Source organism: Phascolarctos cinereus, unplaced genomic scaffold, assembly GCF_003287225.1.
Source record: "Phascolarctos cinereus isolate Bilbo 61053 unplaced genomic scaffold, phaCin_HiC Scaffold_2;HRSCAF=192, whole genome shotgun sequence".
Taxonomy (NCBI): Eukaryota; Metazoa; Chordata; class Mammalia; order Diprotodontia; family Phascolarctidae; genus Phascolarctos; species Phascolarctos cinereus.
The window spans coordinates 246975102-246989591 of record NW_027555625.1 but is presented as its reverse complement, the minus strand read 5'-3'; the positions used below and the strand labels follow the sequence as shown (position 1 = coordinate 246989591).

The following is a 14490-nucleotide window of genomic DNA, read 5'->3' as shown; positions in this document are numbered from 1 at the left end:
CATCCATCCCACTTCTTTCTACAGATGAGGAAACTATTATCCAAAGAGGGGAAATGACTTGATTAGGAGCACTCAGTGAGTTAGTGATGTCTGGCAGAGATGGTGATGGGTCAATAGGAACAATTAATTAAGAAAAACAGCTTCCCGACCAGGAAGTGAGCTCCCTAAGCTTAGGGATCATGTTTCCCTTTTCCTCCACAGCAAATCCAAATACTTCATTTTTCAGTGAAGGAAAAAGAGGTCCAGGGCACCAGGAGACTTGCCCAGTGTCACATAGGAAGTAAATGTCAGAGATAGGATTTGAACCCAGGTCCTCTGACTCTGACAGAGCCAATGCTCTTTCCATGATGTTTATTGAATTGACTGAAGAGAAAGGAGAAAGTTAGCATTTTCCTGAGGGAGATCATACTCAAAAAGCTAGTTAGCATTTGGTGAGGTGAGTGCAAGGTACTCCAGTGACTGAAATTCCATCTTTTTTCTCAAGTGCCATCCAGCTTTGATCTTTTCCAGCCTTAGCCTCTTCTCGAACACTGAACAGCTTGAAAATAACTAATGTATTGAAGGGACCGAGCAACAAAGAGAGTGACTTGAGAGTGAGCCCAACCCTCTCACCTGGTCTTCTTCACCCCCTCCTTCCTCGTCGTATTTCAGGATGTTGTCTCTGACGTCGTCTTCAGGATCAATGAGCAGCTGCTTGGTATGCCGCTCCTTCTCCCGGCGTTTCATCCATACCACAAACAGCAGAACCATAGCTACAAAGAGACCCAGCAAACACATGAGAACATTGTTTGCAAAAGGCAAGACTGGTGTCCTTTAATTCCCACCTCCTTGCCTTTGCCTATGCATTCCTTCCCTCTCCACTCAGCTCAAATCCCATCTGTGCCTTTGGAAGGAAGGCTGAGTTGGAGTCAGAGGACCTGAGTTCTATTCCCAGCTCTGCTGCTTACTAGCTATGTAATCATGGACAGTCACTTAAATGGCCTCAGTCTCCTCCTCTCTAAAATGAAGAAATTGGACTAGAAGGGTATCCTGTGTATGAAAGAGAGACGCCCGAGGTATCTGATTGATATCTTGTACTTCCTTGTTGGAGGCTGTCAAGTCTTGGGGGTGGGGAGTGGGGAACTGACTACAGCTTTTTGTTAGCCATTGGCAGCAGAAGCAAACACCTCTGCTCTGTGGGTCCAATTTTATTAAAGCAGTGTTCGTACTAGAGCTAGAATTTAACCTCATTGTAAGCAACATCAGTACTGGGATATCTAAAAATGTCCGGTCTGGGCTAAGCAAGACTGGAAGGGAAAGCCTGGAATCTATAGCTGGAAGGGATCTCAGTGATCATTCCACCGAGTGCCTTCCTTTTACAGAGGAGGAAACCATGGTGGGATTTTTAAGATTGTACTAATGGAAGATCTCTGATTTCAAATCCAGTCTCCTTTCCACTATAGCATGATGCTTCCCCAGCACTGCAACTTTTTCACTAAATGCAGAAAAAGATAGAAAGTTGGAGAAGCAGCTGTAGTTCCCAAGTTCTCAAAATACACAGCAGGAAAAGCAGAGATGGCTTAGCATACACTTGCCCTCCTGATGACAAAGGAGTTGGGCTAAGCCCGTAAGCAATCAGAGCACAGCTAAGCTTAGCTAAGGCTCTGCGGGCAGAAGTGCAACCAGGCCAGGGATTGGACCTGTCTGCACAGCAGGGCAAGACTGGGGATAAGAAAATCATGTCCTGCACAGGCTTTCTTGCCTTTAAAAGTATTATCACTCTAGCTATATCTCCCACTCTGCTCTCGTCTTATTGCTCCCTCTTCCTTCACTCTCAATCTTACTCTTTTCCTTCCCTCCCTCCCTCCCTTCCTTTTCCTTCCTTCCTTCTTTTTCTTTCCTCCCTTCCTCCCTCCCTTCTTTCCCTGATTTTCTTTCTCTCCTTCCCTTCCTTTTTCTTCCTCTTCTCTGTTCTCTCTGTCTCTCTCTTTCTCTCCCTCCCTCTCACTTTTGCATCTTCTTTTTCACTATACATTTATTCGTTTCTCTGCCCCCGGCCCCTTGTCTCAGTTTTTGTCTTCTCTTTTCCTGACTCTTACTCATTCTACGTCTGTCATACTGTCTCTGTGTCTGAGTGTATATCATTCTATTTATTCCTGTCAAGGGCATCACCACTCTTCCATCTACCCAGGTTTGTAAATTAGGAGTCATCCTTAACTTTTCACTCTGTCTCACAACCTATATCCAAACAATGCCTGTCTCATCAATTCTACTTGTGCAACATTGCTTGCATTCTTTCCCTCCTCTCCATTCTCACTATAACCAGCTTATTTCAGACCCTCATTGCCTGTCACCTAGACTACTGATTTCATTAGCTTCCTAATTAGTTCTCTAGCCTTTAGTCACTGTTCTTTCCACTTCATACTCCACATTGCTGCCAAATTGATATTTCTAAAGCACAAGGCTGACCATGTCACTCCTCTGCTCAGGAAGTTTCGGTGGCTCCCTATTACCTCTAGGGATAAAATAGAAACCCATTAATTTGGCATTTATTGCCCTTCACAATTTGGTTCTAGCTCCCCCCCCCCAGCTGATTACTCTTCCTTTACATGCTTTGCATCATAGCCAGACTAGCTGCTTCCTGTACATAATATTCTTCTCCCCTCGGAGCCTTTGTATAGGCTATCCCTCATGCCTGGAGTGTTCTCTTTCTTTTACCCCTGCTTCCTGGAGCCCCTAGCTCCCTCTAAAGCTTAGCTTTAGGGCTGTATTCAGCAAGAGGCTTTTCCTGATTTCCCCCCAGTTGTTAGTAGTGTTCCTGATCCCTATTTGGGCAGCTAAGTGGTGCAGTGGATAGGGTACTGAGCCTAGAGTCAGGAAGATCTGAGTTCAAATCCAGCCTTAGACACTTGTGTGACCCTGGCAAGTCACTTAGCCCCTATTTGCCTCAGTTCCTCATCTGTAAAATGAGAACACACTGGAGAAAGAAATGGCAAACCACTCTAGTATCTTTGCCAAGAGAACCCCATGGACAAAGTCCATGGGGTCACACAGCATCAGATACAGCTGAAACAACTGAACAATCCCCAATTACCTTGTATTTATTTTGGATAGATCTTGCATACACAAGGCATGTTTACAGGGCATCGTGAACAGACTCAGCCTCAAAACCAGGAAATCCTGGGTTCAAGTCTTGCCTTTGACCTGTACTGGCTGTGTGATCCAGGTCAAGTCACTGTTCTAGGCAACTGTCTAAGACATAAGCAGCAGAGAAGGTGCTGACCCAGATTGGTAAAGGGAGTTCCCTCATCTGAGAGTCTTATACCAATGAAGCACAGGAATGAATGGTCCCTATCTTGAGCTCACATCCTGTCTCAGACAGTTCCTAACCATGTGAGCATGGGCAATGGTCTACACAACAAGATTCACTGAAATCTCAGTTTAAGCAATCACTCCATTAATTGATTCACTTAATTCACTCAGTCTCAGTTTCCTTACTTGTCAAACAAGGATAATGATAGCGCCCGTGTCACTTGTGAGGATCAGATGAGACAACAGATGTGAAGTGATCTGCGATGTGAAGATGTGAAGAAATGCTGGCTATGATTATCGTCAGGTACAGTTAATGCTTAAATAAATGCTGATTGAATTGAATTTTCTTCTCTGTCTTCTGCTACCTGATCTTCTTGTCTCTAGTCACCTTTGTTTCACACCTTTCTCACTCTTGCCTTTAAAATAATCATGACAATGATTCAGCACTCCAAGATTTATTAGGGACCTTTCCCACAATGATCCTAGGATTCAGCCAGTGTAAATATTATCGCGCCCATTTTACAGATGAGGGAACTGTAGTGTAGCTTTTCAAAGTGATTTGCTCAGGGCTGCACAGCTAGTAAATGCTAGAGCTCAAAGACAGTTTGTAGGACTTAGAGTCCAGTGCTCTTTTCACCACAAGATATCATGCCCACATCTTCATGTTCTATTGTCCTCTTCATCGTAATGCCCACTGTCCTACCCAGTGCCCATTCAGAGGCCACTCATCTTTTTTTTTTTTAATTAGGCAATTGGGGTTAAATGACTTGCCCAGGGTCACACAGCTAGTAAGTGTGATGTGTCTGAGGCCAGATTTGAACTTAGGTCCTCCTGACTCCAGGGCCGATGCTCTATCCATGTGCGACCTAGCTGCCCCTCACCCATCTTTTTTTAAGAGCCATTCCCAAGTCCACCTCTTTCATGGAGACTTGCTCAATCCCTTCAGCCCTCACTGATTTCTGAGATCAGAGAATGAAGAGCAGGAAGGGATAGCCTCTGAATTTCTATAGCACTTTTGAATGAATGATGCAGCCCAGAACTTCATTATTCAAAGAAGCCCGCTTATCATTTGCTGTTTACTTCCTCAGTTTCACTCTTTACATTAGATTGTAAGCCTTTGGAGGGCAGATGTGATATGATATTATTTTTGAATCCCTGTAAGTGTTGAGCCCAGTGCTAGGCACATTGTAGGTGCTCTGCAAAGATTCGTTGTCTAATGATTTGATCATTCCCAGTTGGGAGGTTCTCACAGGGAGCTGGGAGAGATCTCTGGGCTTGTGGATCATGGTAGATTTCTGATCTCTCATAATCTTCATCCTTGGACAGAGAGTTTTATTTTGCAACTCCCTAGTGCATCGGTCCTATAATATGGTCTATTGTAATCATCTGTGTTTGTGGCTCATTTCTCTGCTTGGCTGTAATCTGCATGTAGAGCTCTCTACAACCTGGCTCCAACTGACTTTTCCAGTGTTATTTCACATGAACGCTCTCCAGGCACTCTACCTCCCAGCCAAACTGGACCAGCCAAACTAGCTTTTGCCTCCACTTTGGCATTCCATCTTTCACCTCGGGGCATTTATATAAGTGGTCCCCCAGGCCTGGGACATATTTCCTCCATACCTATACCTCTCAGAATCTATATCATCCTTCAAGGCTCAGCTCAGGTATAACCTCTTCCTCCATGTAGCCTTCCCTGATCCTTCTCCATCATCTACTCCAAATGTTAGTGCTTTCTAATTCCTCAAATGTATTTCCTTCTCTGTGTACAAGCCATTGTGGGGGGAAAAAAATCACAGCATCTCACTTCCTTCTCTGCTGAGGTGGAGGACCATAGGTAAAGAACATTGCACAGGCAGCTCAGTGGTATAAGGGAGGAAGACCTTAATCCCACACTAGCTGTGTGACTTCGGGCAAATCGCTCCAGTTTCCTCACCTGTAAAATGAGGGAGTTGGATCAGTGACCTCTAAGGTCCGTTTCAGTTCTGAATCTACGATATCCTCTGAGATTCAGATGAGATGCTGGGTAATTTTGCTGAATTACTTCTCCTTCCTCCCTCTTTCTTTTTTGTTCTTTGTTATAAGGGAGGGCTTTCTGGGTAGGGGGAGGGGAAGGGCTATTTTCAGAAATGAAGGTGATATGAAAACAAAAGATATGGATTAAAAAAAGAACATCAAGCCTTGTGCGTTCCAGCCTCCCCTCTCCCTCCCCAAGTCTTTCATTCTCACTTCCTCTCTCTACCCTGCACCAGTGAAAGCAGGAGAATGAAGCGGCCCCTGCTCCTTCTGGAAGCTGAGATGAACAGAAGGCTTGCAGTTTACCTCATTTTCTCTCCTTGTTCTGAGAGCTGTGGTATTTATGCCCAACACGGAGGTGCTGAAGTGACTAGAAGAGGACTGGACAGCTAATTACTGGCACTCAGTGCCAACTGGCTGCCTCCTTGTCCTGCTCACGGTGCAGTTTTCAGAGTTCAGCATCTTTTTTTTTTTTAAATGCTTAGCTGAGATCCGCTTGTGAGCAGTAGGAGAATATAGCTCTAATCTCTGACATAAAACCCCTGAGCTATTTAGTGAGCTTTTTCAAGTCCTTTTCTGTTTTCTAAGAGTCATTCACAACAAGCTACCTGCCTGGTGCACAAAGGTGGTTTTGTAAGGGCTACACTGGCTTCCAATGTTCCCTTTCTCCACCTGGTGGGAAAGCCTGCCATTGGCGATGCTGTCAGAACTTCCTTACAGGAGAGACTTTTAGCATGTCAGTAGTCAAAGTTGGGCTTGTTCTTGCAATTTATTCCCACGACAGAATAAAAAGCAGCATTGCTCTAGTTACAAATCCATTTGGACTCTGCATGGAGTCACCTAGAAATCAATTTTTTTTTTTTTGGTGATGGTGGGCCACAAAAAGGGGCTGGATTTGGAGTTAGAGGTGCTGGCTCTGCCACTTACTACCTGTGTGATTTTGGGCAAGTTGCTAAACCTCTTTGAGTCTTGGCTTTCTTCATTCACAAAATGAGGCAGATGGGCTAGACGGCCTCTACCATCTCTTCTGGATCTAAGCCCCAGAGATGATATGTTTCATTATGCATTTCTTTTTTAAAAATTATTTTTGAAAAAAATATTTTTTATTAACTTAACAAACCAAATAAACGAGTTTCTCTTCCCCAGTGGCCTGTGATTTTCCTAGCCAGTACCTGGACACTTCGGGAACTTAGCTAGTGAAGGAAAGAAACAAATAGGAAGGAATATCAGAATACTAGAGTGTATTGGGCTGGAAGGAACTTTAGAAATCATTTAGTTCAATGTCCCTCCTTCCCTCCGTTTTACCGATGAGGAAAGGGAAGCCCAAAGGGGGGAAACTGATTTGTCTGATGTCACACAGAGTCAGTGGCAGAGCCAGGACTAAGCTTTCAAGCCAATGTTCTTTTTCCTGAAGATACTAACTGGTTTGATATTTTTAGGACTCAGGCTCCAAGAGGGATTTTGAAGGGGAAAAGTGTTACATCTTTTTTTTTTTAGGCAATGGGGTTAAGTGACTTGCCCAGGGTCACACAGCTAGTTAAGTGTTATGTGTCCGAGGCTGGATTTGAACTCAGGTCCTCCTGAATCTAGGGCCGGTGTTCTATCCACTTTGCCACTAAAGTGTTAACATCTTTTATCAACTGTTTTGATATTTCTCATTTAATATTTCCCATTTCACTTGGAAGAATGACTTCATTGTATTAATTAGGCTGCATGGATTCCTGCTGAATCTGGGTATGAGACTTGTCTATATGGGTAGGTGATCATGGATCTGTGCCCCACACCAACTGGCCAAGTGAGAATTGTGCCCACCAAATAAAGTGAAAGCAAAGGTAATTGCATTAGAGTGTGGATTCCTTGAGAGTAGTTATTTTCATATCCCCAGTGCCTAGAACAGTGCCTGGCACATAGTATGTGCTTAGTAAATTCCTATTGATTGATTAATTGATCTCACACACACACACACACACACACACACACACACACACACACACACACACACATACACTCCTTGCTCTGGCAGCCTTACTGGATTGAAGCTGATGGTAGGTATTTTGAGCCAGAGGTCAAACATTCTTCATTCAAGAATGCCAGGTCACACTGCCAAGCTCCGTGTAATTTAAAAGTATCAGAACTGGTGAAAATGTCTCTTCTCCACTCCCTCCCTGCAATTGGCATCACTCCCTCCCCAAACCCACTCATCATAAATTACGTTTCTTATCCTTCATGTGGCTTTTTCAGCTCTCAAGCATAAAAAAGTCAATTAGACTGACAATGAATGTCAAAATAAGCTTTGCTAATAAAAACCAGCCTTTAAAGGGGGATAATGCATCTGAAAATGAGGAAAAGAACCTCTTTAATTCAGTGCCCTTCAGCCAAAGGTAATTTTAGTCAACAGAATGTTCAAGTGGTTACCTTGTACACCTTGAAGTTAAGTTTTGTAAAAAAAAGGATAAAAAACCCCCTACAGCCTGGATTTCATCTTTTCCCCACTAGCTTCTGAAAGTCTGATGCAAACTTTCACAGTTTCCTAGAACATCATAAACATTTTGAGGAGGCATGGATAAGTGAGGAGAGGGACCCAAGCATTGCTCTTCCCCGACCTCCAATGTGACGAGACTGTGGCAGCCAGATCTGGCTCACCTCCTTCAGAAACATGCACAGTGGTGACCAAAATTGAAGTTAGGGTCAAAGGCTACCAGGTGATGGGCCTCTAGGAGTGACCCTGGGCCTCTAGCTATTCTGAAGCTCTTACATGAATGCATTATTACCTGCTTGGCTAAAGCATGGGACAGGAGTGAGAGACCCTGATGGAGGAGGTGGAGGAGATAGAGGAAGAAAGAACGCTGGAGGGCCCCAGAGGGCTGCTGCCTGTGCATTTTGGTCCCTTTTGCATTTTCATGAGCACTAACATTAACTAAATTTATGCAAATTCAAAGATAAAAATGATAACGTTATAACTTTGAGCAGAGCTTGGCACAGTAGGGACAGAAACCCGGGAAGCTGAAAAAAAATACGCATTGGGGTAAATATTCATTCCCAATGTGCAGGAAGAAGCAGTGGGACTCCCATTAGAGATAACCCAAGTTACAGCTTTCCATCTCTCTGCTTCTCACGCATCCCCTGGCCCAGTGTGTTTAAATGGAGATCTCAGAGCTTATGCCATTAGCTCTGCCTGGCACCCACATGCTGTAGCACATTAGGATAATGTACCCGCTCCAGCCTCTTCCTCCCCCATTTAATCCTTGGCTTGTTTTCCCAATTGTTTTCCACAATAAGATATGACTCTGCTCAGTTCTGATGTCCAAGAAAGTGTGTATTTGGTCCAGCTGTCCCTTCCTCAGAATTCAAGTAGTCCAACCCAAACTCAAGGGCCTTGGTTCAATGTTGGGATGTGGCCAGTGACCACTTCATTGGGTTTTAGAGGAGAAGTAGCTTTCTCTACCCACTAAGGCAGATTCCTAAGGTTCAACAAACCAAACCAAAACAAAACTGCAAATAAGAACAGGACATTTCCTGGCCTCAGTAGGGCTTAAAGTAGGGTTCCCTTGGGCTGCTCACAGGTAGCTGATGCCTCAGAACAGTGGTCCAAGTGGTGATTCAGTTTCTTTCCCACAGTGGACAGTGGCAAAAATAGCTCTGCTATCAGCTGGGGGAGGGTAGATGGACTAGGAGGGAGAAGACCTGGGTTTGAGTCCTGACTTTGTCACTAACTCACTATGTGACCTTTAGAAAGTTTATTTTCCTGAACCTCAGTTGCCTTATGAATAAGGTAATAAAGGCTGGCATTTATGTAACACTTCAAGGTTTGCAAAGTGCTCTATGTAGATCATTTGTGTCATGTATGTTATATCATTTGAGCCTCACAGTAACCATGTAAAGTAGGTGCTATAATTATCTCCATTTTACAGATGAGGGAACTAAGAGAGGTTACATGACTTTCTCAGGGTCAGTCTCATAGCTAGAAGTAGGATTAGAACTCCAATCTTGCTGATTTCAAGTTTATTGTGCTACTTAAGTATCTAAAATGTTCTTAAGAGTTCTGATGCTCCATGATTCCATAAATGGCCACACAGGATTTCATCTCTTTGCTTCTCCCAATTCCTCCAACTCCCCTGGAGAAAATCTCTACGGGAATGGGGAGGGGTTTTGAGTCTGTGGGGCATAAGCTCATGGAGCATGAGCTGAACTGCTTAGCTTAGCAATGAGGGATGTGGGGTAATTTGGGATGACAGAGCAGTCTCTTTCTTGAGCCCTTAGTCTTGGGATGTCAGCAAGGGGTGTCTGTATCAGAAGGACTGGCTACTAAGCCAGGAAGAGCAGCCCTCTCAGTGGACCTTAAAGAGAATGACCCCTACCCTTTGACTCCCTTTCTCTTCCTGTCTGATCTTTTTTCCTTAATGTGGACACCCCTTGTCTCCATGGTGAGACCAATAAGGGGATTACTTCATTGTCCCAAAGAGCCAGGTCCTCTAGTGCTGGGCCAGGGCAGCTCTTCACATGCTCCATGGGATGATCCCCATCAGCTTGGCCCCTACCCTTTGAAATCTGGATAGCAAATGTTACCCTTCCCCACTCCAACCCTGACCTACCTTTGTCTATGGGCATATTACTATAGTGCCTCCCGTGCCCTAGAGTTGAAGGCAAGAAATCTCATCCCTTCTTTGGCTCTTGTTACCTCTGACATCATGGAGTTATTTATTTTTATGTTTCTCAAATATACTTATTATGTTATCAATCAGTTAATCAATTGATGAGCATTTATTAAGCACCTACTAGCTGCTAGGTTCTCTTCTAGGCACTGGGCACCCAAAGATAAAAGCAAAAATCCCTGTCCTCAAGGAGTTTACATTCCATCTGGCGAGAAAACATGCATAGTTGGAGGTATAGACTAAAGAGGGACAAAGGTGGGCTAGATGGCCTCGTATTTAAATGTGACCCTATACTTACTCAGTGTCTCACCGTTCCTTTCTTAGTTTTAGTCATTTCTTCTTCCATCTGGTTTTCATTCTCCTCATAAGCAATCTGAACCAAGTTAGTGAGGCAGTGTTCTTGTAGACTTAGGGAGGGAAGGGACCTTCGAGGCCATTTCATTCAATCTCTTCACTTTACAGATAAGGGAACTGAGGCCCAGATCACACAGGTAACTCACCCAAGATCACACAGGTAATATGTGGTAGAGGGAAGAATTTAGTCCCAGCTGCAGTGTTATGTGATCCTGGGGAAAATCATTTTGTCTCCTTCTTCTATAGAATATAAGACTCGGACGCTGGATGATCCCTATGATTCCTTAAAACTATGTTATTGTAAGGTCTCATAACTATGAGAGTTAAAAATACATGTATCAGACCATTCTGCCAATATCCCATGTCATCCTCCCAGAAAACCTATGTAGCTACAGTTTACGTATTCTTAGGGGTTCTAGTCTAGGGAGCAGTTTGTCTGGTACATGTAAGCTTCTTGGTGAAACTTGGGCACAAATATCGGACATGGATGCCCCTCCTCCCCTGCCTCCCCTCTCCAGTAGAAGCAATACTCACTTAGCAAAATGACGATACATATGAGGATGGCAACGATGGCCCCTGTGCCTAGGCCGGCGGCAGCCACCGCGCCAATGGTGGTGCAGTCTCCGTTCTCATCACAAGGGCACACTTTGACTTTGATGATAGACATGTTGGATAGAGGCGGGTTCCCTGAGTCTGTGACAATGATGGGAACATCATACATTCCAGCCTCGAGGTACATGATACGCAAGCTGAGCTGGGCATAGTCACCTGGAGCAAAACAAGCAGACCACGATGAGTGGAAGTTGCTGGGAACATTCCCAATACAAGCTATGTCTGCTGAGCTGTGGGGGCTCTGCATGCCTAAGCAAGAGGGAAGCTGGGACACTGTCATCATACTCCCAAACCTATCTCTAATCAAATCCATGACAGTGGGTTAACCCTGATCCATGATCTGCCTAAAAGGCGTTGGTGACGGCACCTAGTTGAATTCACCATGTGCTTTTTTCCAAAGGGGCTTACTATGAGATACTAAAACCTATGGATAATCAGAGATAGGGGAAAGGGAAAAGTAAGGATGAGAGGGAAGGAGAAAGAGAGAGTGACTTAAGAGGAGGGAAGTAGAGAAGGAGAATATAAGGGCAGGGATTATCTTGATTTTTGTCTCTGGCCTCCCTAGCACCTCACACAGTGTCTGACACATAGTAGACACTTAATAAATGTTGAATTGAAGAAGAAAGGAGGGGATAGGGAGGGAAAAGAGAGGTGGAGAAGAGAGGAAGAGAATAAAGAAAGGAGAAGAGGATAAAAGAGAATAAGGAATGAGATGAAAGAAAAAAGTGAAGGTAGAAGAAAAGCAGAGGAGAGAGAGAGAATGACAGAGGAAAGGAAGTGGGGTAAAAAGAATGATGAAGGGAGGATACAGGACAGAGAAAAAGATAAATAGGAAAGGGGCAAGTATGAAAAGAAAGAGGCAAGGGAGAGAATGAAAAGTATGGCCTGGGTGTTGCTAGGCCAGGAAGCTCAGAGTCCGATAACAGGTGCTATAACTTAGATCAATTAGCAAAGTTTAGTCCTCTCTAAAAATAAGTCTGATTCTGCTCTGGGTCCTTATGTTAGTGGGGTCCCAACTAGATTTTGGAATTCTTTAAAATGAATTAGGCATCTCCAGTTTCCAGTTTTTGTTTTAAAGACATTCTTTTTTTTTTTTTTCAGTCGAGTTGTGACTGCAGGTGAGTGCCCTTCCTCCTCCAGGCTTTGGTGCTGAGCTTAACAAGCTCTCCTATACAAAGCTCTGACAGGAGAGCACTTAACTCTGGATGTCACACTGGCACTCATCAACAGCCTTTCCTTCACTGTCTCCCTCCTGCTGCCCTTTACTCCAGCCAGAGCAAGAGGGAGGGAGGCAAGGACTCTCAAGCGTGTCACATACTGGGAGCTGGGTCCGTGTGGGTCAGCAGGGAGACAGTGGAAGCCTCTGGATAGAGTGGATTTGGGGTTAGCAATAGTGATAATTATAGCAGCAGAGAGGCAGCGTGACATAGTGGACTGGATGTTGGGCTTGGGTTTGAATCTAGCCTTAGACACTGGTGGTACCACCCTAAGTAAATTGCTCAGCTTCTTTGACCCTCAATAAGGGGGTTAGATTGAATGATTTTTTTAATGTTCTTTTAGCTCTAAGTCTCTGAACCTCTTCCCATTAAATGCCAAGCACCATGCTAGGCACTAGGGATTCCAATGAAGAACAAAGCAAGCCCTGTCCTCAAGGAACTTCCATTCTACTGAGGGGATACCACATATACACGAGCAGGTTATGTATAAAAGTATACATAGTCCTTTAAGATTTCCACAGCAATTTACTTGGCAGAGTAAATGCTTAACACATGTTTATTGATTGGTTGATTATCTTATTTAGGGAAACAGTCCTATCAGGTAAATACCGCAGGCATTATTTCCATTTAAACAATGAGGAAATTAAGGTTCAGAAGAGGTCCAGTGACTTGTCCATTGTCACACATTTAGCAGAAAAACCAAGTCCCTCTTCACTGCAGGCTCTATACTCTGCCTCCAACTAGCTTGGATACACCAAGAGTTTCTACTCAGATATTTCCTGAAGACGTTTGCGGGAGTTTCATAATTCCCACCACTGACCAAGCATGTATATATTGGGAAGTCAAGGCTTCATTCCCCACAGGTCAAGCCCTGAGATGTTCTCTCTGGGAGCCTGAGGGGTTAGAGAGGAAAGGAAGTAATACCTACATAAAATAAAAGTAACAGTATTTTCAGGTTTCTCCAACACTTTTTCCCTTTTGAAAAAATTTCCCCCCATCTGTTATCTTATGTGGCCATAAGATAGGGCAGTCGTTATGATCTTCTGCTTCAGAGAGGAGAAAAGCAAAGCTAGTGACTTGCTCAAAAACACGTAACTAAATCCCAGCAGAGGCCAAGCTAGAACACAGGTCTTGTGTCTTAGCTCATGGCAGCTATTTCCACTCCACTAACCTGAGTACTTTAGGCTCTGGCTGAAGAGAGTGGCTATCCGTTTGGCTTTCTATGAAACCACAACACAGGGCCTAGCAAAATAATTCTGTACCTCTCCCTGGGGACTGATGAGTTTTATTCTGGCTATGTTATGTGGCTTCCATCTCCTTATCAGATGGCATTTCTCATCCAAGCGCTGACATTCGCTAGGAAAAATGCCTTCGGTTTAGCTAGTCATTAAGCAATCTTAGGCAGTGAAGAGGCAGCTAGGTGGTGAAGTGAAGAGAGTACCAGGCCTGAGGCAGGAAGACCTGCATTCAAATCTAGCCTTCAACACTTACTAGCTGTGACCCTGGGCGAGTCACTTAGCCCTGTGTGCCTCAGTTTCCTCATCTGTAAAATGAGCTAGAGAAGGAAATAGCAAACCGCTACAGTGTCTTTGTCAAAAACCCCAAACGGGGCCATGAAGAGTCTGACACCACTGAACAACAGCAACGAGGGAGTGAAGAGGCAAAGAACACTGGATTTGGAGTCAAAGTACCTTGGTCCAAATCCTTGCCCAAACCGCTTGACTTCTTTGGGCCTCACTCACTTTCATTACCTACAAAATGAGTTTGGATTAGGCCATCTCTGAACTCTCTCCTAGTTCCTAGTCCTCTGACTCAGTGGCAATTTAGATGAAAGCTTTTCACTCCTGCTCTGGTCTCAATTCAACAAGCATCTATTAAATACCTACAATATGCTTAGCAAGTAAATTTAGCTCGGTCCCTGGCAGATAAAAGATGCTGGCTGATGAAATGACTGATATATCAGGAACTAATCCATTAGACTGTGAGTTCCTTTTTTCCCCCCTTTCTTGGTATCCCCAAGCTTAGGATGGTGCCTAGCACATAGTAGGTGTTTAATAAACGACTGACTAGGGGATGCAAAGTCAAAAATGAAGTGGCTGCTGCCCTCAAGGACTGTAAGTGATTCAGCAATGTAGGCACATATCTCTTACTGAAGGGTGAGAGACAGTATCAGGAAAGCATCTTCTAGCCTGGAAGGTGGGAGAGGGGGGTTGGGGACCAGAGTAAGGATCCAAAAGCAACATGATAGTCCCGTCTGCTAACTTTGTCTTGGACTGCACTAGCTCAGACTCTGCCTTCGCCCGTGTGCAGGAACGACTGTCTGGCCTCTGTGTAGAAGCTGTACAACCATC

At 44.3% G+C, this 14490-nt stretch overlaps 1 protein-coding gene across 1 annotated transcript in view; it reads right to left on the bottom strand.

Moving 5' to 3' along the window:
* Nucleotides 1-14490, bottom strand: part of CDH4 (cadherin 4) — a 448736-nt gene that overhangs the window by 6504 nt on the left and 427742 nt on the right. Inside the window, exons 11-12 of the mRNA XM_020981500.2 lie at nucleotides 10845-11078; nucleotides 613-752 (exon numbers count right to left, since the gene is read on the bottom strand). Of these exons, the coding sequence (XP_020837159.2) occupies nucleotides 613-752; nucleotides 10845-11078 (374 nt within the window). The remainder of the gene's footprint in view (nucleotides 1-612; nucleotides 753-10844; nucleotides 11079-14490) is intronic.